Raw genomic sequence first — 26225 nt, 5'->3', positions numbered from 1 at the left:
CAAAGGACTTCAGTTCCGCCCCGCCAGGGGAGGAGGAGTTGCACAGGCAGGCTATCACCGGGCTGTGCATAACTCTCAGAAGTGTCGCCTCACTGAAGCTGTCCACTAGGAAACACTGGAGAACAGGGAATACTAGAGAGCCTCTGAGCCTGACCAGAATGAGGCATTTCAAGAGGGGGTTCAGAGCTGGAGGAAGCAAAACCTCTCCCCCAGACCACGGCTAGAAAAGTTACCCCCCTCCTTGGTTTCAAAGGCCCATTCTGCCCCTTTGGTGGCCCAAGCCCTGAACGCCCTGCCCTCCCCAAGGGAGATCCCATTTGCACAAGCATTCGGCACTCCATGGAGCAGGTCATGAGCCTCATGCTTCTCTCCCCTCATCACTTCTGTATGAGTCAAGACCTGTTTTCAAGGGTGGGGAGGTTTATTGGCAAATTTATCTCATGAGTCAGGGGGGAAAAAAAAAAGTATGTTCCCTTGTCTGTGAGTCATTCTGGTCTTGTCTGCAAAACAAGAACAGCGCAATAGCCACTATTGAAGTCTTCAAGGACTCCCTTGATGCGTCTCTTACTTTTATAAGTTACTTCCTGTATACTTGGAGATGCCAAGTTACAAGCAGCACAGTGCTGGAATTTCCAGCAGATGCAGTAGCCCAGACCAGTGCACTGCTAACATCGGCTTAAGTGTATACATCAGTTGTCAGAAATCCCTCATTACCACTATTATTGCACAGTGTCGATGACTGAGCAAGTCCTTAAGAGCTCTCGCTTTGCTAAAGTCCAGTGATAGTTTCCATGAGGAAAGTTGATTCCAGCACAGTAACACCAAGCCACATTAGCTTCCTCTATTTATTTCAGTGTAATCAGTACACAGCTTCCAGGTTAAAACTGGGGGAGTCAAGATGAGCTCCCCCAACTGCAGGGGCAATGCTTTCTGCTGAGGGATTCAAATTACCTCTGCTTGGTTTAAAATAAACGCTTGTGGAAGAATGTGCCTATTACACTCAGGTCACCTTTACAAGAAGAAGCCCAGCTATGTATTTGTTAAAAATAAAACAACTAGAGGTATTCTAATACCACTACTCAAATACAGAGTATATACAACCAGCATGCTCCTTATGCATAAATATATTAAAGTCCAGATAAGAGGATGCATAAGGAACAAGATGGGAGAAGAGGCTGAGGTTAACATATCAGGTATTCAGAGGAAGAGGTTAAGAGATTTTCACATGAAACAGCAGAGAGAGAAAGGGGTTTGGCTTGAAGGTACTTAAGATATTCAATAGATAACTGTGTCATTAAAGGAAATAATAATCAATGCCTATTTTAACATATTGCCAGGAAAAGGCATTATCTGGCTTTGAAATCCTCGTTCTGAGATAGTTTCTACTATTACAAAGCAAGTGGTTGTTAAACACCGGGAACACTCCCGCTGGGAAGAATTACATGCATCAAACCCTGCCACATCTGCTGATGAGGCCGAGTTGTTAATGCACAGAACACGGGCGCCCACGGGTGCCACAGCACCCTCGCAACAGCGGTAGAGTATGGGACAGCGCTTCAGGGGAGGCAACAGGCTGAGTCTTACCCCCAGAAGGTGCCCTCCCTTGCATCAGAAATAGGGGGCAGGTACAGCTAGTCTAATGGCAGCTTGTGATAGCAGTTATGAGGGGAGTAAGTTCAGGACAGAAAAGCTTAAAGATGAGTAGTTTTACACTTGAAGTAGACAGGAAATACATAAAATTATACAAAAATAAAAATATTTTAGGTAGGTTGTAGTCCAAATATGCAATCAGTGGATACAGCAGGTATAACCAAACATCCCACCACTAATACACAGCAGTACTTACGGTGCATGACCGCACCATAAAACGTTAAAAAATATTTTAATGGGTTCCACTACAAAAATACTACAGGTACTCATTCACTCAGAACACAGCTCAAGGGTAGCAGACCGTATTCCAGATATCCTCTGTGGGTTTTCTCGTTAATGTAATTTAGGCATTTTGAATTTCAAGTCGCTTTTCATTTTTCCCCAACAGGAGAAAATACAATAAGATCATCAAATGCTTCAGCTGCTGCAAACTTCTGGGCTTTGCTCTTGACTGGGGTGAAGGGAAGCTCAGTGTCAAGCATTGGCTGTGGGAGAAATTGGAGAGTGAAGGAAGTGCCTGAGGAACAACTATCTGCTCTGCAAAACACCACTGCAACGACACACGCAAAATAAGCTAATAGCAAATTCCCCTTTCGCTAATGACATCTATATAAACACCAGACCAACCGTAATTACTGGCAGGCAACCGCTTAGGTGTGTCCTGTGCCTGCCTACTTGAGAGGCCGCTTAAACATCACGGGGCAAAGACGAGCAGAGGGCTTTCGACAAGGGAACAGGAGAAGCATGCAACTCTCCTGCCTCGCGCTCAGTGCTGAGGACACATCGCAGCTTCAGGACAAGCAAAGCACGGATCTGTCAGGCAGATCCGAAACCTGCAGCGGTTCAGCAGATGCACTAAGTATACTAAAATGCGCTTGCTTATACGATACTGTTTAAAAGCAACTGCCACAGTTCAAAATCATGTACCGCTCTACACGCCATAACTTCCCGAAGAGAAATTTTGCAAGCTTGTTTCTAGATGTAAAATAAGAACTGTGTATTTCAAGCAGCAATCCATATTTTAAAGAGGGCTTTTCATGTGAGACCAAGGAAACTACACCCAAATTGTTTTAACAAGTTGAAAGGTTTTGCACACCTGCTTTTACCTGTTGAATCTTACTTCCAGCTCTGAAAGATAAAGCTATTAGAAAAAGAGGGATGGGACAAGAGCTGGAAAACTCCAGGAGAAAGTGGAAGGAAAAGACCAGGTCATTCATCACGTTGGTAAATACTTACAAGAAAAGCCACAAGAAATAAAATTTATGAAGGATCAATCTGCTAAGAATCAGACATTCTGTTACAAGTGTCTTGATTCATCCTACACACATCGTGTGCAGTAAGGAATAACAGTGTGAGCACGAGCAGGGAGACAGGAATTGAGGCTTGTATTTGGAGTAAGTTATGTGAATTGGCTTGATAACGTCTTACAGAGATCAATTTACCTCGTGCTGTAACAGTTTCTGTAGGAAAGGCTAACAGTGCTGTAACATGCAGATTGCCTTAGTCAAATAAACCTGAAGGTCAGCTTACCATATCAAAAGGATTTCTGCCCGTGGATGTCAAATCACTACATGAAGCATCTGAAAAATAAGAATAATTAAAAAAAGTTAGTCTGGTGCTGCCAAAGCTCAAATAAACTTTTCTGCATTTCCTGACAAACCCCTGCCCCCCCCCCAAAAAAAAAACAAACCCCAAACCCTAAACTGTCTATACTTACTTCAAATTCAAGCCTTTTATATTCATTTCTCCTTTACATATCACATGGAAACTATACAGAAGAATCCGAGGGCCACTGTTTGCTCCTGTGCAATGCACATATAAAGCATACCAGCTAAAGGAGGTTTTGCTAATACCATGCCTAGATTAACCAAGCTACAACGATGGTGACATCAAAAAGTAATATTTAGACTACCATAAAACTTCGGAATAATCGTAAGGCCCCAGCAATACCGCACATACTAAGCAGCTTTAAGATATGCACCTGTTTGATGTATTTTTGGTTCTCCAGACTGAGCAAAGTCAGTCTCTGTGCGGGTCTCTTTCTCTGGACTGCACATGACAATATCTTGTCCTTGTTCTGCAGCAGAAAGTTCCATCTCTTCCATGCCATCCATTAGTTTTGATTCACTGCTAAAATTTTCCTGCACCTGGAAAAGAAGAATTTTAACCGTTCCTTGTCCTCTGAGAGGCTAAGATGTCTGCAGTAGCTATATTTGCTTCCCAGAGAGCCAAAAGTAAAGCATCGGTGAAATTAGACAGACATGAGGCAGCACCTATGACACGAGGAAGCTTTCTTATTTTCTCTTTTGTCTGTAATAAAAGGAAGCTTGTCAGCTTTTGATGCAGAAAGTACATGGGTGAAAAGGTAGACAGGACATTCAAGGGATGCGAGTTTGCAGAAACCAGCATGTCCCTGTTACATCAAACCAAGCCCATACACCTAATCCACAGTTTTTATAGACAATTCAGGAGAGACAGGGTTTTAACTCCAGGCACTATACAAAGGAGAGGCAGGACAAGGCTCGCAGCTTAATGCTGCGATCCATTTCTCACTGAGTATTTCCCAAACACCCTTGTAAGCTTGATAATCTCTTAGAGAATAGAAAGGAAGTTCTTCCACAGGAAAGAAGATTTTGAACTTAAAGTGCCAAAAACATTCTGAGGATATTCTCTAGTGAGACTTTACCTCAAGAAAAACCTATCAGCGATACCACAATTTAAAGATTACCACAGTTTTCCCCAGAGAGCGACATCACCAACAAGCGGTTTCTCATTTGACAGGGAAAGGATGAAGTAAAAGTCATAAGAACAAATTAGTAACCAAGATTATTATTTTTTTTAAAAAACATATTATATATACGGGGAGGTGGGGGGAGGAAATGACTGCTGTAGTCATGCACATATCCAAGCAGTAACAAATAAAATTAAGATACTCCCTTTCCAACGAAAGGTACTGAAGAATGATTAACTGCAAAGCACTGGCTTTCACTGAGTAGCACAGTGTCAGCTAAACTATGCAGGCCGCAGTCCTGGTTTTTTTAAGGCTTCTCAAACATACGCATGTCACCACGTCCTCAGACATTTCAGGGCATGGATTTCTGAACTCTGATACTTGTATTAGTAACACGGCTCTCGCTCCACCTTTAAACAGTGTAACAGCCCAGTGCTCTGCTGTGGCAGCATGAGGACCCAGAGAGGTAAATACTACTGATGCCTTTAGTCATGGTCCCCAAATGCAAAAGCATTTAAAAAAAATCCACACCAGAAATGAGGTAGTGGACTTCAAAGGAACATTGCTTGCTCAAGCAAAAAGTGTCATCATCCAGCAGCCAACAAGAGATACCTCCCAAAGAGCTAGACAAGGTCCCCAGACTGCAGCGGTCCCTACCTATGTCCGTACTGAGAAGGAAAAAGCACCAGCCTGAGGAATACAGGATGAGGAATACAGCCTGATGAATGAGGGTTTGACCCAAAATCCAAGTGTCTGGGGCTAATAAAAAGAACTTTTTTCTTTTGCTAATAATAAAATATTTAAAGCACATAAATAAATTGCGCATGACTTACATTAGTTCCCTCTGCTGTGCCAGCAACAGGATGGTGTCCTTCTGCAGCTACAGAAAGGCTGAAAGAGAAACCAAAATGTTTTCATTCTTCTCCGATCAATCAACCACCTTCAGTCATCTTTTGACTTATCCAACTGATCTTACAATTTGTTCTGCAATTACACTCGCTTGTTTGGCACTGGTCAGCTATATCAAATTTTCTGGGCAAAAAATAAACTTCTATCCTAGCAGCAAAATTACATTTGGGCAAAGCTCTTAATATTTGCTTGAGGGAAGGAAAAGACACAAGGACTTTGCAACCTTTACCACTGCCAAATTGGAAGGTAGCATTTAATGGGTATTAATATTAATTCTTTCAGTTAAAAACTATAAAATTATTTGTACAAACTTAATTAAAAGCTGCCTTAACATGTTTACCTTTGTTCAAGCAAGCTGCCAGGGAGTTCTTCGAGTGGGGGAGTTTCTCCAGTGGGAAGTTGGTGCATTTTCAAATTTTGTGCTGGGTGGAAGCCTTCGAGCACTGGTGATGTTTGTTTTGCAATTGTATCCTCAGGGTCACAAAGAACAGAAGGAATGCTCTGAAGCAAAGCTCTGCTGGATGATCTTGGAGTTGCCAGTCTGTCGGAAGTCCGCTGGGAAGATCTGCAAGGTGTCTTTGAAAGCAAGCCTGAAAAAGCATGTTTAATGTTTCATTACTACAGCCGTTTCCAGAAGATGAAATTAACTGCTTGTTTGGATTCTAGCTAGGAACACTGGCTTTTTCGGCTTGCTGAATTGTCTTATACAAATATTACATTGAAGTCTTATACACACTCTAAGGAGAAATTGAAAAGCGTTGACAAGAGTAGGTCAGTAAGTTACAAAACTTCCTTAACTCCAGCTAAGCAATTTAGTAATAACTACCCCTTCACAAAGAACCTGAAATAACGAAACTTGCTATTCTCATCAAAAAGTCTATCAGGTGAAAGCTGTCATTAATTTCCATCTTTTACATTAGATAATTTTAATAGAATTAGGACAACACAGATTCAGAACTGATTCTTATAACAGATTGTCTGCTAGAGCTTGCTTAAACCCAGCGCTGCTCAAGGCTTTCCAGAAGGAACCCTCTGCTAACAAGAGGCATATGAAAAAATTGCTAGTCTTGTGAGGAGGAAAGAGATCTATACACAAAACACAAACTGGGAAATTCACAGCCAGCTTGTGAACTAGAAATGGGAGAGAAGCAGAAAGGCTCCTAAAGAGTCAAGCATTACTGAAAATACTGGCTTCACATAGATTGCAATAAGGTAGATACCAAAAATAAAGTTACATATTGAGCACCTGCTCAAAAAACCCTATTAAATTGCTTTTATAGCAGACTATAATTATGCTACAATCTTGTTGAACAGGAGTACAGATTACAGGTGTACTTTATTTGCAGCTTTGAAGACAACACTGCAAGAGATCTAGTTTAAAAAAATAATCCCAAATCCTGTCTTACAAATAGAGGACATTAGCCTGCACTGACTTTGAAGAGGTTTGTCAGCAAAGTCTGGGAACACTCAGATTAAAACCTGATTGTTAAACGTGTGCTAAAAAACACAAACCAGCTGCTTTCACCTCTCTGTCTAACAGAGATTTCATGTTACCGTAATCACTCAAATCAGCACATTCATGTAGAACAGTTTACTTTGGATCCCTGACATAATTAACTACTAGTTGAAATATTAATTTTGTCCAGTGCTGGAGTTGTATCCAGTATAAACAGCATAATTCCTCTCTCCAATGAGATTGGTTAAACTCTCTTCAGTACTTTCAGGTCACAGAAATCATGATTAAGCTTCACCCACCTGGAAAATTTTTCACAGGGCTTTCAATTCTGAAAAATCCTGCTTCAAATACCACTTTTTCTACTTCGGGTACCTTCTCCTCATGTGTACAACCATCAGCGCCGTCCTGCTTCATTTTATCCCTCATAGCTGCTTTTATAGCAGCAAGCCGGTTTCGGGCAGCAGTTCTTCCAGCCGCCCCCAGCTTTGGCTTAGCCACTCCGTTTGGAATAGTCTTTTTCTGAAATTGTAAGAAAGTGTAGGTCACATCTGGAAGCTTCAGACAGAAGCAACTACACATGAACGCTTACACAGCTGCTGGCTACACACAGAGACAGCAACAGGCATGTTGGAGACAAGGTCTCCAATCATCTCTGCAATCTCTTGGGCTGCCATTCAGCCATTAAGGTTAGTTTGTGATGACAATAGCAACGATTTTTCATATTAAGTCTGCAGTTCAGAAATACTCAGTACGATTTTTTTACTTAACAACTCCAGTTAACATTTTTAAAAACAGCGGGATACAGGGACTCCTAGTGGCAGGGAGATAAAGTAACCGCAGGACAGACACCACCAGTCCGCCAAGTCTCTCCTGGCATTTGGCTTTTTCAAAGAAGGAAATTTTGTGTCTTGTACCACCCGTAGAGTTCTGACACTGATGGGCAGCTCACACAGGCTCATTCCTTCCAGTTTCCTGTGCCTGGAGTTTCTTATCGACCTTCATATCATTTTTAGGATTAGCTGAGGAACTGGATGGAGTTCAGGCGATGCGAATATGACTTGACAGTCAGTCAACTGAAGCAATTATATATTCCAAACCAAAGACTAGATAAAATAGCTTACATTAAAGCTTATTTTGCAATAAGCAATAACTTATTTTGGATAGTGTCAGAACCATTTGTGCTTAGAGAATTAGTAGTATCATGCTACCCATGGCACTGTATTAATGGGACACCATTATAATTTAGCACTTACAGCTCAAAACTGGCAGTCGCTGCCAAATTCCTGTGCGGTTTCCTCTTCAGTTAGGTCAGTGCCAACACCAGCGGCCCAGAGAAGGTTTTCTACATCTGAAGGGTAAATTTCTATTCTAAACTTAACAGACTTGCCTTACTAGCAAAAGTCCGATGACTCTCTTGGAGTCATTGTTAATTCTTAGTTCTAATCTTCCTAGCCAAAAGAGGCAACTAACATTACACACACCAGCTAACGCAAACACACTTGGGAGATGCGAGGGAGAGGCCAGATGAGTAAGGCCTTAGAAGGAACCTCCATTTAAGAAGAGTATTCATCACTGCAATAGCAGCTTACTAGTTATTTGAGATATTTCAACACGCTGTTACATCTCGATGCCTTAGGAGGCACGCTTCAGGGGCTATTCATACCTTGACAATTGCTTTGCTTGGGACATCAAGTGGTTGCCACTCATTGTCTTGAAGCTTCTTCAGATTATCAAATTTTTTATTCACATCTTCTATCTATTGGAAATCCCAGAAAGGTCCAGGTTTAACTTGCAAAATTTCTTAGATCACAACAGAACAGTGTTTCATAAAATCAGGCAACAAATTTAAGCATAGGTATGCATTTAAGTACTTCTGCTTTAAATACAGAAGCAAATTGAACCACCAACAGATATTAAGTATTAAATGTTCTCCTACAGTTGACATGAAGGTTACACTAACATACACAAGCTTCAGATTAGATGACAAGACTGGTATCATTTCTGTAGTTTAGGGCTTAGTAGGGGAAGTATAGAATTGTTCAGCAAGATCTAACGCCTTAAACGAAGGAGCTGGTTTATAACCTGTTCTCGTGCTGAACTTAAGCGCTTTGACAACAGCCGCATTTAAGTAACGTGCAAGAACACATTGCATAATCATTTTTACACCAAACAAGCCCAAGTCTTCCATTACATAGGAAACATGTCATGCAAGCTTGTTTGCTCTTTTAAACTGCTGGCCTGAAGCGCTTCCTGATGCAGTTTGTGCTTTTTCGTGCCATCCTGCGACTAGAGACAAAGTCGCTCTGCAGCATGACCTCCTCCCTGACTGATAATGCAGCAGCCTTGTTCTCTCTAGGCTTTGTAATGGAGTCACTTGCCTCATTTGCTAAGTAAGGCCGTAAAAGGCTTATGTACAGCGGACTGGTCACTGAAGTGACAAGTGCTTTACATCCTCCCTGAAACTCAGAGGACACAAACAAAAAACAAATACAAAAAACGGACAGAGTTAGCAATTCTGTTATTCCAAGTTTATCTAAGGGAAAAGGTGGGGATGCTCAGGACAAACTCAAGCTGCTCCCAGATACATAGTAAGCATGAGTAAACCCTGTTATTCAAGTTACAGGTTCTAGCAAAGTTCCCCTCAAATATCTCTAATGTATAAGCAGGTCAAACCCATAACGCTTTCTGGAGGGAATTAAGGACCTACAACTAGGACCTTAACAACAAATCGTCCTTACATTTGATTTAACTAGTTACAAGTTCCTTTGTGGAATGCTGATTTAGAAATACTATCGAGACCTATTTTTATCTTTTAGAGTATTATATTTCATTCTGAAACCAATGGAAGCATCAAAAGAGAAAGAGATGAAGGTTTTCTACCACCTAAGCTCACCCCAAAATATGGTTATTTTAACTTCTGCTTTATGCTCAGACTGAAGCATGGAACCCATACTTTTCAGGTAAGATCTAGGACTTTTCCAAAAGCTCCTAGCTTTTGGTCCAGGTAGACATTGTGACTGTGTAGTCACTCCAAACCAGAATAAGACTTGGCCACAAGCCTTCATTCCAGAGAAAAACAAGATAGACCACAAGAAGACACAACAGATTAACAGGTCCATGAATTCTAAATTGTATACCAGCTGGTACTATGCACCATCAGAAAGTGTTAAACAAGCACCTGTGTTTCTTAAGCTGAATATTCAAAAAGAATCAAATATAGAATCAATCAAAAACAATATTCAAGAAACAGAATTGTTTCAATCCATTGCTCATAAATAACTTCATCAACTTTATTCTAGAAGGTTAACATGCAAGTACATACCTGAAAATTAACCATGTCCCAAAACCCATCTAAGTCTGTACACGTCGTTTCTTTTTCACCCCGTTTAAATTCACAATTATCCACGAGTCCTTCAAACTGTTTAAACCTTTCTGCTATGAGCAGTCTTGTCTGACCGATTGTGGTGCGAATAAGATCTTTAGCTGATAGCGACAAGAAAACAATGAAGTAGATCTTAGAATAATCCATCACCTCACAACTGATTTCAATAAGTATTTGAAGAGCCTGGAGTTTGTTTCTTCTTTAAACTAAGTTCACATATTGCAGACCTGCAATACCATTCAGGCGGGGCATACCTATCCATTGAACTGCTCTAAACTTGCTTCGTTCAAAAAAATGTTACCATCTCCTTAAGTCTTTAAGATAAGCATTGACAAGTCATCTTCATTCTCCCAGATAAGGACACTTACTCATTGTCAAAACCTAATTGTATTTTTTATAAAAAAATCAGCTTGGTTAAAGTTCATACATTTAAATATACTTAAAACTGACAACAGAAGAGCTACTGCGATACGCAGTTTGTTCACTTAAATGAACCACTCTTGTCAGTACTATACAGAAGTTTTAGCATTAGGAGATAAAGCATGCCTTTTTGTCTTGAGGCAGATAAAACTCTAAACTTTACTAATACAACTTTTACTGAGTGCTGTAGACAGTGCTATTTTGCAAATATATTCAGATACGCGTACTTCCCTCCGTCCCCTTCAGTTACCATAACACCCCTTGTAATGCCTATTAGAGTTTAGTCTCACCATCCTCTGGAATGTCCAGCTCAAATTTTCCATCCCACTGGAGGCACTGAGACATCAGCCTCTCTGTCTCAGACTGAAGAATGTTTCTGAAAATAAAGGTATATTTTTAAAAAATAATAAATCACATTTTGGAGAATTTTCTAACTGCTGTCACTACTTGGGACTGTTAGTGGTTACTACCCTTTTGCTTTCAGAGAAACTACACTGTCTTTGGAGCAGAAGCCATTAGGCTGTTTTCGTTTGCTGACTGGCTGAGATGCAATTTCTTTTCTACTGCTTCCAAGCTTGTGTTCCTTAGGACAAGGTGTCAGTCTCCAGAACTGTATATTCTTTACTTACCCTAGCAATACAAAAAGGGAGATAGGAACATGTGCCTACTCAGGTCACCGCTGACAGACACCAAGAACTGTAAGCTAATCTTTGCAAGATGTCTCGTCACTCATGTTAAGGACCTCAGAACAGAAGACAGGGAAGTGAAACAACTGAACACAAACCTGAAATAGGGCACGTCATGCTCTTGCTCTCTTATATCATCTGACCTCATTTCAAGCGCTGTTATATCTGTAGAGACAGGAATTGTTTCATTTGATCTCTGAATGGAAGTTTTCTCATCCGATTCACTTGCTGAAAAATATGAAGGGTATTTGTTCAGAATCCAGCTGAAAACAAAAACATTAGAACAATAAACTAAATGTGAACTTCATACCTTTTTCTCCTTCCAAACTTGTAGTGATTTGCTGTTCTTGAATGCCTTTAGCAGCAGGTGAAATTTGACTTTTAAAATTAGACTCTTGTGCCTCAGCTTCACTGGATTTTTCAACTATATTACTGGAAACAACAAAAAAGTACATTTAGAGTTCAGACACATTGAGAAACTGACATCAAATATGGCCAGATACACCCTACCAAATGGGGCATTTTTGTATCTTACACTCAACACTAGAGAATGCAAGCAATTCCTATTAAAATTAACAAATCTGTGAATAGATACATATGGCACAAGTCCCTGATATATGGAGCTGCTTTACTTTAAGGCACAGACAGGATTACAGACTATATAGCTTGCTTTGCTGTTGTATTAAGTCCACCTTTGATCAAGCAACAACAGCAACCGTGATGATCAGGTGTTTCAACTCCACAACGGTTTGTTACACAGGGAACCTCTCTATAGAAAGCTGATGTCTTCCATAGCATCAGAGAGGTTCGCTTGCATTTTAGGCCATTAGAAGAAAGAATCTTACACTGGAGATTTCAAAAAATCCCAGAAGGCATTTGGTGTCAAAAAAGCATTTGCCCTCGAAGGAGTCATGGGTGTAACTTTGTAGGTCGCTAATCCATTTAATGGCTGAAACACAAAGTTTTGAGGTGCAAAAGAACGCGTTCTGGGTCTCCCTGGAGCAGAATTGGTTTTGTTTTCCCCTGAGGTCTGTTCCTGTTGAAGTTCTGTTGACACTGAATGTTTAGAATCAGCTGCAGAATCTTTCACTGCTGGATCCAGCTGAGCATTTTTATCCTCTTCATGTTTAGAAGGAATTACCTATAACAGCACAAACAGACAAAGCAAAGACTATATTATCAAATCAACAAATTGTTTACTATAGGCATGGGCTGAATTAGAACAGGACTGTCTGAAAGCCATCAGGAAAGGAACAGTTTCAGGTAAGTCGCTACAATAGCATGCATGTACAGAAGTCATGATTTACCAATGAGCCCAACTGGTTTTGACACTTGCAAATCATTCTAGTAATAAGGATAGCACTTCACTACGAGGAATGCAGCACCCACTGAAGGGCCTAAAGTAGCAGAACACCTCACCAACCAAAACAGTAATTAAAATTAGCAAATGCTTGCTCCCATTGCTAGGGAAAAAGAATGCTTTAAGGTGATAAGCTCCTCAAGAGCAGAATTACTGGCTCCAAATCCAACTACGCCTGTTGAATAATCACGGTTTATACACATACTCTAACCCAAAGGCTGAAGAACAAGCTAAAATAAGCTGATAGCTGAGGAATGCGGCCTGAGACAAGAGCAGTTAGGACCACAGAATGTCCTTAAAAGAGGAGAAAAAGTTAATAAGTTGAATCTGCATTCCTACGAGATGAGTGACCAGTCAGTCATACAGAACACATTTCTGAGATACCTATATTGAGATACTGTTAGCTCAAACCAGCCAAAAGAGCTTAGGTTGTTTTTCAAGAAAATATGCATCTTCAATCCACTGTAAGTCTTGTTATACTTTAAGATACCCCTGGTTGGAATGTAAAGCCTTGAATTCAACTTTTAACACACTTGTAATGAGATGACTGTGGTTAGAGCAAGAGTTTACCAACTGGGAGCACAAAGCAAGTCCTGCCTGTGAAGAGGTACTTACCTGAGCAAAGATGTAAGTGCCTGTGACCGCCTGTCAGTGTTTGTGCATGATTGCACCCGGTTCAAGACAAACTAGAGCACAGCTGCAGTTACAGAAACAGGAGTGGAGATGGGAGGCGTGAGGCAGCTTTCCAGCCCCTCTGCCCCAGGCCTGGAGCGTTGCCTGGGGTTGGTGTGACCCAAAGGCAGGACCCGGCACTTGGCCTTGTTAAACCTCACACAATTAGCCTCGGCCCATCGATCCAGCCTGTCCAGGTCCCTCCTGCAGAGCCTTCCTGCCCTCAAGCAGATCAATACTCCCACCCAATTTGGTGTCATCTGCAAACTTACTGAGGGCACGTTCAGTCCCCTCATCCAGATTGTTGATAAAGATATTAAACAGAACTGGCCCCAACACTGAGCCCTGGGGAACCCAGCTTGTGACCAGCTGCCAACTGGATTTAGCTCCATTCACCACAACTCTCTGGGCTTGGCCATCCAGCCAGTTTTTTACACAGCAAAGAGTACAACCGTCCTAGCCACAAGCACCAGCTTCTCTAAGAGGATGCTGTGGGAAACAGTGTCAAAGTGAAGTCTAGGTAGACAACATCCACAGCCTTTCCCTCATCCACTAAGCAGGTCACCTGGTCATTTCTTAGCTTCTAAAGTCTCATAGCATGAAAAAGCATGTTTCAAAAAGGAATGAAATGCACAATATTTACAAATGCTGGATAAAACCAGCAAAGCAGACCTTTTTTATTTTTACTATTTAAAACATCAGACATGAAATATATCATGCAAGAACTTCTTGTCTAATTTAAATCATTGCCCAGATGCTGATTAGTAATCAAGTCATTCATATAAGCAAACTACAACTCATCTTAATTTTTAAAATATGGCAATATAAATACATACAGCTTCTTCCCAAGGCTTTAGCTTATTAGTGAACTTGTTACTTCTATGCTTGAACACAAGTGTATTTGAACTACAATTACAGCTTTTGGCTCTTAAATCAGTTTTACTTTTTTCCATTTCAAATATTAGATGGCCTACCTCCACGCTGTCAGGTTTGACTGCTTTCTTCTGCTTTCCTACATTTGCTGTCTTTCTCTGTGACTGGTTACCTAGAACAAGAGAAACTCCCAGAGGTCAAAAAGGCATTGAATTAAGACAATCTTTCACCCAAAGACTGCCGTAAAAGTCCAGTAGTTAAATACAGGGAGAGACTGTTTTGTTTCTTGACTGGGAGGTGGCTAGAGGGCAGAGACCTAACCGCAAAAGTTCATTCAGAAGAAAACCTGGCCTAGGATTTAAAAGCCTACGAAGAGATGTATCACCAAGAAAGGCAAACAGATTCATTAAGTCATTAGTCTTTAGATGCTGTCATATGCTAAAGATAAAAGTAATCTTATTTTCTTAGTGGCTGAAGAAATAATGGCAAGCCAAACTGAGTTCAGATTTTTAATTTCTATATGGCACAGAATTCCTATGGGTCAGCTGAAACCAATACTAACAACAGCTTTGCTTTCAGCCTAGGGGTTACATTCTGTCATATATAATACAAAGGACACTGCAAAACATTCTAGAGACTATCCCAAGAACAAGAATATAAACTAAAAGTTTCCCCTTCAGTAACCATCATGTTCCCCCTATTCTAGTAAATAGACAAACACAGGCGAAGAGAAATTCCTGACCTGAAGAACACAGGCTCTCATCTCTTCCAGAGGCATCAGTTCCTGATCACAGACTTAATAATTATATGTCCTTAAACAGTGATACACCAAACTGGCAAATCTTTACCAGTTCGAGTCTTGTTCTTTCTGTTTATAATTACCATATGGATACTGATACTCCACACTGATGGATTTTATGGGAAACTGTCCAATGTTGATTCCAATATCTTGATTTAAATATTGCAATAGAGTTCCAGTTGAGAGTCTACGTGATGTAGTATTTAGTCCTTTTCTTACATGATAATTTGGCATGAGTTACATACAGTCTATCTATTCAAAGGAGATAGTTACACAGCAGAATGCAGTGTCCTGAGACAGTTCAGAACAAGCTGATACGTAACTCTACGGCAGGGCACCTGAGATATAAGCAAGATCCTAAAGACAACAGAGCTGTCTTAGTATGTCATTTGACAACAAGTCTTACAGCAGCGTATAAATGTGCATATTTTGTTTCGCTCGCTTATCCAGTATTAGATGGTATCTCTTCACAGCACACTGTTCCAAATACTTACATATCAGGCTTGAGCTACACAAGCAGGTCTATATTCACTGCCTCACTTACCAGCAGTAGCTGTTGTTTTCAGCATCTGCCCAGCTGCAGAGGTGGCAGCTCTGGTGATTCTTGCATTTGAGGTTGTCTGGACTGTAGTCTGCAACACTGTAAGAAATGTTAATTCCAGAGATTTCAAAGCTTACTAAGAAGCTGCCTTCAAGTAATATAATTGAAAGTTTACATTTTGGAGAAACCAGAAAAGTGCACTAGCAATTATTAGTTGCATTAGTTTGCCAGAATCAACAGGGGTTTTTTTGTCAGTTCAGTGCAAGCAGTGCTAAACATGAACAGCACAGCTCAAGCAACGCTCTGAAGGATCTTGATTGAAGATGTTTTTGTTGCACAGTAGTACATCCAGGACCATCAAGGTACCATGCCACGCACAAAGCTTAAGGAACCCTTCTCAGTGTTCCCTGCAATCAGGGTGAACATCGTCCCCATTTTACAGATGAAGCTTTCTAGAGTTACAACTTGCCACGGTTATTTGCACAGCTGGGAAGCTTAAGCAAACCATCTGTGTAACAAAGTCATGGCCTGGTCATTATCTGAAAGTGTTCTAAGGTCTGAATTTAATGTAATCTAACAAAGTATTCTTAAGACAAATTGTCCCTGGAATATTTTATAAAATATGACAAGTTCATGCACCGTATTACCCACCTTAAAAATGTTCATCTTTATTTCTTAGTCCTGTTTCTAATATACTTCAAAAACAATAGCATTCTCCTGCACAGAAAAATTTAACAGGAGCTCTATTTCATACTTTCCCTTTTAACACCTGCCTGAAATCTAGCAGCCCCGCTTAGTTACTGTTAATGCTATTCGTGTTTTTAATGTCAAGCTGCAATTCTGTGGAAGCTAGAATGACAAGTTGGGAAAAAATTGCTAGATAAATAACTATAAATTGGATTTATCCAAACATTCATTTCCCTAGTATTTTCATACTAGTGTTTAAATACATATAATGCATATTCTTGATTCAGCAAAAAAGGAATAATCAAGTCTAGCAGATGACAATTTTTCAAAAATGAAATGCTTTAATTATTGTATCAAACACCGATAATAGATCTGTTCAGTATTCACCGAAGGAAGGCACCACTGAAATGTATTTACATAAAGGTCTGCTGCTTGCTGATTTAATTAAATTAGCGATACAAAAGTCATTTCACTCTGAATTACTGTATATCTTGCATTAATGTCAATATTCCACATGATTAGCCTTAAGGCATGGACATCACTGTGCTATCAGGAAGAATTTCTAATCAAAGGTATTCTAATCCCTTAAAGGTGGCATGGGTTGGGCTTTTTTGTTGTTGCTTTCTTAAGAAATGTATGTACTTGTCACATAGAAAGTGACAGATACAGAAAGGGCTGTTGTAAAATATGAAAAGGTAGGATCATACTTGTCATTTATTGAAGACAACCATACATTTACTCAGCTGCACTACTGTGCATCAGAAGTCTGGGCTCCTGCCTCCAACATTATATGCTAACATGCTTTACCAGTAGGCTATCCTTTTACAAACCCTTTTCAATGCTGAGTTACACAAGTGGTTTCATTTAGAGACCACAGACAACAGTGTATCTGCTGCACAGACAGAAGGAAGACTTCACTAAGAATACAATCATACAATCAGCTTTTCTTCAGGCTACCCACAATACCAAGGAAAATTTATATTTTATTTTGTCAGCTATTCTTCATCTTTCCAGGTGAAGTCACTTGTTCTTCTGCAATAGCAGCAGCTACTACATGTGATATTCTTCTTAGAGCCAAACAGAAAGCTCGGCACAGCTCCAGATGCTAAGGCAGCTAGCAGGCGTGCAATTCTGCCTACTGACCTTTTTCTTTTCCCTCTCCCAGGGTTAATAATCAGTAACCAGGATGGCATTAAGTATGCTGAATTCCATTTCCCCCAGCCTACAGAGGCAACAAGTACATGCAATACCTAGAGCCACACATGTGGTAACCTGCCAGCTGCTGCCCTTGTCAGAGTTGGTAGGAACAGCCATCCTAAAAACACCGTGTTTCCTACACCCAAGAACATACTGTGGATCTCTCCCAGAGACGTTCTTCACCTCCCTCCCATAATGTCACAGCTACTGACTCAGGGGAAAAAACCAAACCAAACCCAGCAGCGTGCTTTCAGAATTGGATGTAGGGATCGTACTACTTTCATACCTTTCTCTTTTTCAACCCCTTTGCCTGTATTCATCTGCTTACGTCCTGCTTGCGTAGGGCGCACACTATGCCCGTTGGCACAGACCTACAAGAGAAGATCATTTTTTGTGAAGTATCAGATTTCCAGAAATGAAGCAGCTTATTTCTTTCCTCATCTTTCTATCCTAAGCTCCAGTAAAACAAGTGGTCAAACAATTTGGCACACAGGCCTTTAAAATATAAAGAGAAATTAAGGATTACTAAAATAGCTCATTTTAGACGTGTTAACATGCATTATCCAACTAATCAAGAATTTGTCAGAAAAAGAATGAAGAAAAATATTTAAGAAACAGTTTCGGTTTACTATGAAGCCAGGTGTCAATTATTGAGGCATCTTAGTACATACTACATGTTTTAAGAAACAGTTGTCAGAAAAAAAACCATAACATTAACTCAACTCAGCTGTTCCTTTGTAAAATTATGACTGGAATTCCTTCAAATGCATTCAAGTTTTGTAAGGCAAGATTGCTATATTCAAAATAGAGCTGCTTTTAGATATTACTGCTACTGAAATTTCTCAAACCCCCCTACTTTTTAATACAAGTAATAGCAAAGGGACTGCCAAGATTCACAGTAAAAATATGGCAACGTGGAAGTGGTTTTGACTTTGAATGCTGTTCTGAGTGGTAAAGATTAATCAGGGGTGATACCTACAGTAATTGCATCTCAGCAAAATACATCTCCAGTTATAAGGCTTTGAGGAAAAATTCAATAGAAATTTGCACAAATGCTATACACCAGCTTTGGCTTTTAGGCACTGGTTTTACATATTTATAATGCTGAGTACAGTATGGAAAACGCAAGGCAAAACCACCTATTGCTGATAAAATTCCCCAACAAAATAAAACAGACAGCTCCATGTCCAGCTTAAATATAATTTCAACTTTATGACATTAAGATGCCAAATAATATTTATTTCGCTAATTTAACAGTTATGTCCACCAGATCTGTCACTGTATAGAGTCCAAGAAGTCAAACTAATATCACAGTTAGGCTAACTCAGTCTTTTTTCTTTAAACAGGTGGATAAATAAGGTGCTATGCAATTTAATATGCAAGAATATTTTTAAATTGAACTTTAAACACGTGTTCTTTCCTACTGTAACAAGCTTTTAAGAATGCAGTCCATTTGCTGGGTTGTCTGCAACTTTTTGCTGCTAGAATGTGATCTACAAGAATGAACTGACTTTTTATAATCTGCATTCATGACACACTCAGCATTCAAGAGATTTGCTGGTTCTCCAAGCCAAAACCAAAGTATTAACTTCAGTCTCACTACCACCTCTACTCCTACTTGCAGTCCCTCTTGACTACAATAATTTGCACTGAAAAAGGATCCTGGAGATCAGTGCACTTCTCTGTATTTGTACTGACCTAAATCAAACTCTCTGTAGTTCAGTTCAGCACAATACAGTCTATCAGCTTGCTGAAAGCTTTTCTGACCCAATTTGTCTTTCTCAGCAGGCAAACCTTAGAGACAGCACTCAACATGCAAGCATACAACTCTGAGTTATGGTCTGAAAGATAATTGACACCTTTTCTCTAAATTTATTTGCTGAGGTTTATATAAAAAAGCAAACCGTAGAGTGCTTGGACACCGTTGGTATCACAGTTTTTTCTTCTTGGATCTTGGCCTTTGATCGAGTAATCCTCCCAGAGAAAGCAGGAGCTGCCTGGAAACATCCCCAAGGAACAAGAGTTAACAAACTCCTTTCCCGCCCTCCCTGCCACTGTTAGAGTGGGCAAAAAGCCCAAGTGTGAAAAGTAACATGCCCGTGCAAAATGGGTCAAGTGTATAATTTGAAAAACTTTCGAAGTCAAGTGGGCTAAATAGGAACAAGTTACCAGTTCTAAAATAACTTAGCTGATTCATTTGTAGATGAATCCTGCCAGTTTTTGTACTAAGAACATAGTCAGAAGTACAAAAGTCAGCATATCACTATTTCCAGCTTCATTTTAAAGAAGAGCCAAATTACTCCTTTATTATACCTTATTATAAAATAAATATATATAAGTGTTTACAAAATAAACTGTTTATTCAGCATAACACACATAATTATTCAAATTTCTGTTTGTATACAAACAGTGTACTACATATACTTAGTTTAGATATTTAATATTCCTCTTATTACCTTCTCTCGTGGCTTCACTATCACTGGATCTTCAGGTGCAAGTGAAAGGAATCCAGGTGCAGTTGGTCTGTATAACCCAACTTTAAACACGCCCTTTTTTGCTTTCTCTCTCTGCTCTCTCAGTTTTCGAAGTTCCTTTTCTTCTTTATACCGCTGGAGCATTTCCTTTCGTTCATTAATCCTGCTGGTGGTTACATTTGTAGATTGCTCTGAAGCAGAGATGGACAACAGACATGTTAGAAAATCTTGAAGATATTTTTCATCAGCCAACAATCAGCAAGTCAGAACATTTCAAAAAACTTTCCCAAGATAGAAGAGGACCACGCTAAGTCAAAGAGCAAAAGACTGTCTGGAATCTGTGCTTGCAAGTTTCAATTAAAGTCTTACAATGCAAATACGTGGGATCTATTAGCTTGCTAAAAGCTTAAATTCTCTTAATTGTTTTAACCCTTCCCACTAAAAGAGTATTCAACAGTAAATTTCAACTTGCAAATACACATCCCCAGATCTCCACCTGAGGGATACTGTAAATTCATCTCCATTTTACAGCGTACAAGCTGTTCCTGCAAGGTTACTAACATTAAAATTAACACTTTTACTTATTTAGTTTATTTGTATCAGTTTCTCTAGTCAAACACTTAACATCATTGAAAGCGGAAGTTTAGGTCAGCTTTAGATACCAAAGCCCACCTCAAGCTAAGAATAAATGAGGCACAAATTATATGAAAGAATAAAATCTTAAGATGATGCCAAACTTAATTACATGCCTATCTGAAAAAATAGTCTCTACTTAAAATTTATTGAAGATAATAAAGATACAAATTTCTTAAATCTCACATTTGACATTATTACATAGGGATTGCACTCCTTCCTCCAATAACCTTCTGCTATCAAAATATTGAAGGTGAAATATTTCTAAAGAAATCTGTTGACAATTCTAAAGATTAACTTAATTCCCTATGTCATAAGGATCCAGGAGAGCCAGGGAGGTAGAATTCAGAGTATATGCAGGTCCTATTTTCTGGGAGAAAAGTAATCAAAAATCTAGCAATATTTTTAAAATAAAAGTATACCATTTATTTACCCATTTATGCTTATGTATACCCAATTATAATATACAATTACCCATTTCTAAGCATACTTTAAGCAAATAACAGACACCAGTTATATGTTAGATGAGATTTTAGATCCAGGTTTTTCACTTCTGGAATGACAAAGCAATCATTAAGAGACTTCCCACTGAATATTAATAGCTAAATGCATTCTTTAGCTGCTGCAGACACATCAGAGCAAAACCTCATTCATACCACCAGAGCAGTGAGGAGGTTAAAGCTATATTAAGACTTCATTTTCTTCATTTTTCTTAACAGTTAGAAGAACTGGTATCGGTCATTGTTTTTTAGATCTTAAACCTTCAAATTAACCTTCAAATTAAAAAAAAGGTCTTAAAACTTTGACCACAGTTAGGTTCCTGTGATAATGTTACCAGATCTACTTAAAGACATTTCTAACAATTTAAAAAAAGCTTTATAACAACTTTACTCACTCTGTTTTACACTGCTGTTCTCTTGAAAGCATATTTCACTCGTCTCATTTAGTTGAGAAATTCCCCTCTTTGAGAGCTGAACATTGACATCTGCCAATCCAAACTGTCTGCCCTTTTCAAACAACTTGTGTCTGTTCTCCTTTTGAAGCACCGATTTTCTGCGAGCAACTTTTGTTCTGAGGGCTTCTGTACTCAAATCTTTCTTGTATCGACTGGCAAACTGGGAGGTAGCAGCCATCTTGATGAGCCTAGAGAAAAATCATCATGATTAGGAAAAATGCTGTCATGTTTTGGTTCGCCCTTTTCATTAGAGTTTACATGTTACTAACAAAGAAAGCCCTTGGTTCTTCATTTCTGTATGTGTGCCAGAGAAAATGCAAATGACAATTTCAGTAACGAGTCTTCATTATTTCTCTTTATTTTATGCATTCAAGGGACTACTTTGTTAAGTGGTGAGCAAGTCTGACACAGAATTAGTAGGGGACACTGTGTCACTGCCAGGGATTGTGCTCCTGGTGTGTTTTCAACACAGATGTTTTCCATGTTAAGGAGACAAGCAAGTAAATGACGAGGTTGTAGGACAATACTTGGAAGCGACATTGCCACTGAGCCTTTAGATTATACCCTATCTGATGGCAAGGCATTTTTGTCATGCATCAGAGTACTTGGCGCCATTTCCCAACCGAGTTTCCAGGATGCAACTGCAACACAATAGCGTTTATTTCAAGCAGGATTCCTCCCTAATTTTTCAACATAAGGAAGACTCGATGCAAACGTCAGTTGGTCCGTACAGGCTGTGCTAACAGCAATGTAAAAAGCTCCATCCCCTGCATCCCGCTGAAGCCTGCCTCGCTGACCGTTTTCATGCTTTCTCCTGGAGAGAGGGCAGAATCAGTTCTTGCAATCAGCCTTACGCTATCTGCCACCTCAACCAGGGTCTTTTAGAAATCTCATCTTCCACTACTTATAGAAAACAGCTTTACAGTAAGGAGGGCAATAGGGCTAAACCGAACAGCCAACAATTACTCACTGACCAGTAAATCGGCCGTTTACTGAGGTTTTTAATTTCAAGACAGCAAGTTTTAATCAAGCTAAAGGACTCATCAGTGAACTAGACTGAGATGATCAGCCTTGACTATGGGTGTAGAGGATTTCTTAAAGTCAATCCCTTCCCTCTCCGTTTGCTACCAATGGCCACAAACACCACCAGCCCCCTAACTCAAAAACCCAAATGTCAGAAGAGAGGACCAAAATAAACAGAACGCGTACAGAAATAAATAAGAATGTACTCTTAAACTGCATATACTTCTGGAAAAAGCAAGCAAGGAAAGAACCTGAGCTATTGTAAAAAGGAATACAAAGTCTCATCAGATACCATCGCTGCTGGCAGCGGCAGCTCCGTGTGCCCCACTTCATGGCAGTGTTTACATACTGAGTAACTTGCAGAGCACGAACAATACCTGCACAACCACCTGGAATTGCTTGGAATAGATATTGGAGGTAACATATGAGTCTGAAATCTAAATGGGTACATTTTGCTTCTTTTTTTCCAATACATTCAAGTGCTGTAGGAGAGCAAAATGGTCAACGGAAGTGTAAATGAGCAAATGGAAATAAAAAGCTAATCTCAGCTTAATGCACTCAAATCAGAGACTGGATCTCTTTTACATAATCCTGGAAGAGCTGGTACATGCTTACATTTCATCCCACATCTTGCATTTCAACTTTCAGAAATTGATTAAAGAGACCAGTTAGTTAACGATTGCAAATGATCAGACTAACTCTGCTGTAGTTCATAGGTCATATTTGCCTTGCTTGACATGTAAGTCACTAAAGAAGGTTAGTTCATGATCATCACCAGTAATCATCTTTGGACTGATCTTTTGAGTAATTCCTACAGGAAACCATGAAGAAAACAGTTAATGGTAATACATCCCATACTATCTATCTCCTAGAAGAAGCAGGCTTTTTGAGCCCAGTGGATGAAAATAATTTCTAAAAGCAGCAGCTAGCATCCAGACTCTCTACTCATCCTCTGTGGACTTGCAGGACAAATTCCCTGTGCCTGGGACTCCTTAAACATGCTTTAAGTACAGCCAGAGCCCTCTGAAAGCACCTTAATGGAAGGTCACGTACTCTCTATCCACAGGATATACATTGTTACCTATCAGGCAAGCTTACAGAAAGCTGCATTTGCCTTAAACACTGATAAATATTTAACACATTTAAAGGATTTTTATGCTCTACCTTCTACTTGGAACAATATTTTCCTAGTTATTGTAGTGTAGTTCCACTTAAGGGCTTCTCCCATGAGTAAGCCTCAAGAGCAAGCGATCTACCTTTCAGTAAGTAATCCTGCAGCAGAATTCATCTGTAACTCGAAGAGGGCAAATATAACGTAAGCAAAGATACAGACAGAACTTCCCACAAAGGTATTATTAACTCATATACCAGGTCAGCAAAAGCAATGCAAGCCATTACCCATGATCGCTTTGGGCCCATTAAAAGTGTACGGCATGCCTAATGTCCTAAACATCTCAGTAGAACAGAAATATCCGCCTCCTTTTCTTTACAGGTTACAGTTTCTGCATGGTACCTTGCCTAAACAGGAGTCTAAGGGATTAATTGGCATTTAAATTGGCATAAATTCAAGACTGGTAGCAGGAAAGGGACAGAGAGCTTAAACAAAAGGAAAGGCTTGGGACTGGCTGGCCTCTGCTACCAAAATTAAAGTTGAAAAGTTGGTTTTTATAAAGAAGCAGTGAGGGAGAAGAACCACTTTTGACGAGCAAGGCCACAAGAGCCGGAGGATCACCTCACACGGGTAACACAAACACATAGGCGCATACTTCGCGTTTTTAGCCCGGATAGCGACGAAGTAGAGCAGGAAACGCAAATATCGCTGTTTTTAAAGTGGAAACCCGGTAAGTTCAGGTGTTGAACAAGGCCCAGGCTCGGCGGTTCCGAGCCGGGGCCCCGGACAAGCCGAACAGCCCAACCCTCCGCTCCCCGTGGCGGTTCTGGGGGCGGCCGCAGCTGCAGCCCCTCAGCCCCCTCTCCCTCGCCGCCTCATCAGGGCGGCTCGGAGCGGAGGCACCGCCGCCGGGCCCCCAAAGCCGCCGCCGCCTCCTCCTGGCCCGGCCATTTCCGCCCCCCCCCCGGCCCCGCCGTACCTGCGCCGACCCCTACCACCTCTTCCTCAGCTCTTCGGCCCTGCGGCCCGCCTCGGCAGACTTTCAAATCTCGCCTGCCAACGCTCATTGGCCAGTCCCGGCCCGACCGCAGGCTCTCATTGGTCCGCTCCCAGCCGACCGTTGAGGGGTGGATCTGAAATCGCAGAGAGGGTTGTTTATTGGTCTCCCGTGATCTCCATGCTTGATACCCATTGGCTGCGCTAAGCGTCTCCCTCCTCGCACTTGCCGCTCGTTGGTCGGCGGAGTGCGGGAGGCGAGGCTTTCCTCTGGCGCCCCGCCCGCCGCGGGAGAGTCGCTCTAAGATGGCGGGCGGCGGTTACCTGAGGGTGGAGGTGAGAGTTGCATTCCGGCTTGTGGTGCTCTCCCGCCCCGCAGGGACCCAGGAGCAGGATGAGGGGTCCCTGGTCCTCGCACCTCCCGGCAGGTCTATGCCCGTACCTCAGTAACCTCGCTGTGCCGTCTCCTGAGGGACCAAACCCGGCTTTACACAGGCCTGAGGTAGAGCCGGGCTTTGCTGTCCTTATATTCATCCCCTCCTGCGTCTGCAGGGTACGGGCCCTGCTGTTTGCTGGGGTGGGTTAGGTTTAATGCGATCCTCACCTGTAAGACAAGTTTTGTTCTGCGTTTGTTTATGAATTGCAAACCGCAAAAAATGCTAACAGAGAAACCAGCCACTTGGTGGCGCTGCAAAAATGTAGACTGCATTTGAAAGAAAAAGCGTTGCTGAACGGGGAAAAGGAGTGATGGTAAGTGACGGAGGACAACCATGCAACAGCCTAAAACGCAGGGCCTCCGTATGGCGTTACAGTAACACGTCAATAAATTTTTATATAAATGTGGTAATGGTGGATGGAGACTGCAATAAGTGGATTAAAGATAATTCGGTCAGAGTGCAGAGCTGTTTCCCCACGGTAGCAATTGGTCTTGCATCGTTGGAGAGCGGCTCTGTGCAGCAGGGGTTGTAGTGGCCAGGGGAGCGTCACCCCCCAGTTCCCTGTATAGACTGCTGGGGTTACAGCAAAGATTTGCAAACATTGGCCATCCCGACTAATCCTGTCACCGATTTCCTATAGGGTAATAAAAGGTTAGTGTGGAGGTTATTGACTGGAGCCACGTTCCCCAATGGTATGAAAAAGAACCAGTTAAACAACAGAGCTATGGGAGTTTGTATTTGTGGACTCTGCCCAGAGTCCAAACCAATGTAGTCCTTGGTGTCTACTGCTTTTTGTTACTCCCCTTTTTCTCCCAAACCAGTGGAATTTGAGGGTATTCAGCAGTTCTACCTTATGATATCAGGATATAGTCCAATGACGTGAGCCATGCCGTACCACAGGGTTTAGGGAAAAGATGAGTTTAGGAGTGTCTTCCCAAAACCCATATTTTCCTGCTGTATATCTGCATCTGAAGGATTCCTTTGTGCTGAAACAATACTTGGCTGCTCCTTGGAGCATCTAGACTGGTGCATTTCCTAATTCCCACTCGTGGATGTTGACACTGAATTTAGGAGCGTGGCTGCACTACAGCCGGGGCTTTGATCTCACCAGCTCAAATAACATCGGCGATAACGCAGCAGTATGCACTTCAAAGCGTGCACCTCCGCTGGCTGTTACCTGAGCGAGCTCGGTTAAAGCTCAGCACGCTGTGGTGACACCTTCCACTAACAGCA

General features: G+C 41.0%; 2 protein-coding genes across 5 annotated transcripts in view; one reads left to right on the top strand and one right to left on the bottom strand.

Moving 5' to 3' along the window:
* Positions 1 to 827: 827 nt before the first annotated feature.
* DLGAP5 (DLG associated protein 5) lies at positions 828 to 24629 on the bottom strand. 3 transcript variants are annotated; one of them, XM_064461087.1, is made up of 19 exons: positions 24539 to 24629; positions 21366 to 21613; positions 19820 to 20028; positions 19268 to 19360; positions 17650 to 17734; positions 15483 to 15578; positions 14241 to 14311; positions 12080 to 12375; positions 11545 to 11666; positions 11333 to 11462; positions 10839 to 10924; positions 10069 to 10229; positions 8410 to 8502; positions 7046 to 7265; positions 5631 to 5880; positions 5215 to 5272; positions 3632 to 3797; positions 3181 to 3230; positions 828 to 2135 (listed from the first exon to the last, which is right to left on the bottom strand). In XM_064461087.1, the coding sequence occupies exons 2-19, from the start codon at positions 21601 to 21603 to the stop codon at positions 2022 to 2024; spliced, it is 2538 nt and encodes an 845-aa protein (XP_064317157.1). In that variant the 5' UTR covers positions 21604 to 21613; positions 24539 to 24629; the 3' UTR covers positions 828 to 2021. The 3 variants fall into 3 exon arrangements, with proteins under 3 accessions (XP_064317157.1, XP_064317158.1, XP_064317156.1); XM_064461088.1 differs by lacking the exon at positions 24539 to 24629 and adding an exon at positions 23613 to 23635; XM_064461086.1 differs by lacking the exon at positions 24539 to 24629 and adding an exon at positions 21695 to 21732.
* Positions 24630 to 24906: 277 nt separating this feature from the next.
* FBXO34 (F-box protein 34) overlaps positions 24907 to 26225 on the top strand; it is a 45945-nt gene continuing 44626 nt past the window's right edge. For both annotated transcript variants that reach the window (XM_064461078.1, XM_064461075.1), the window contains exon 1: positions 24907 to 25305. The gene's annotated coding sequence lies outside the window, so the exon portion shown is untranslated. The remainder of the gene's footprint in view (positions 25306 to 26225) is intronic.

Source organism: Phalacrocorax carbo, chromosome 9 (assembly GCF_963921805.1).
Source record: "Phalacrocorax carbo chromosome 9, bPhaCar2.1, whole genome shotgun sequence".
Lineage (NCBI taxonomy): Eukaryota > Metazoa > Chordata > Aves > Suliformes > Phalacrocoracidae > Phalacrocorax > Phalacrocorax carbo.
Note: the sequence above shows the minus strand (reverse complement) of the source record. Positions and strands in the feature narration are given on the sequence as shown.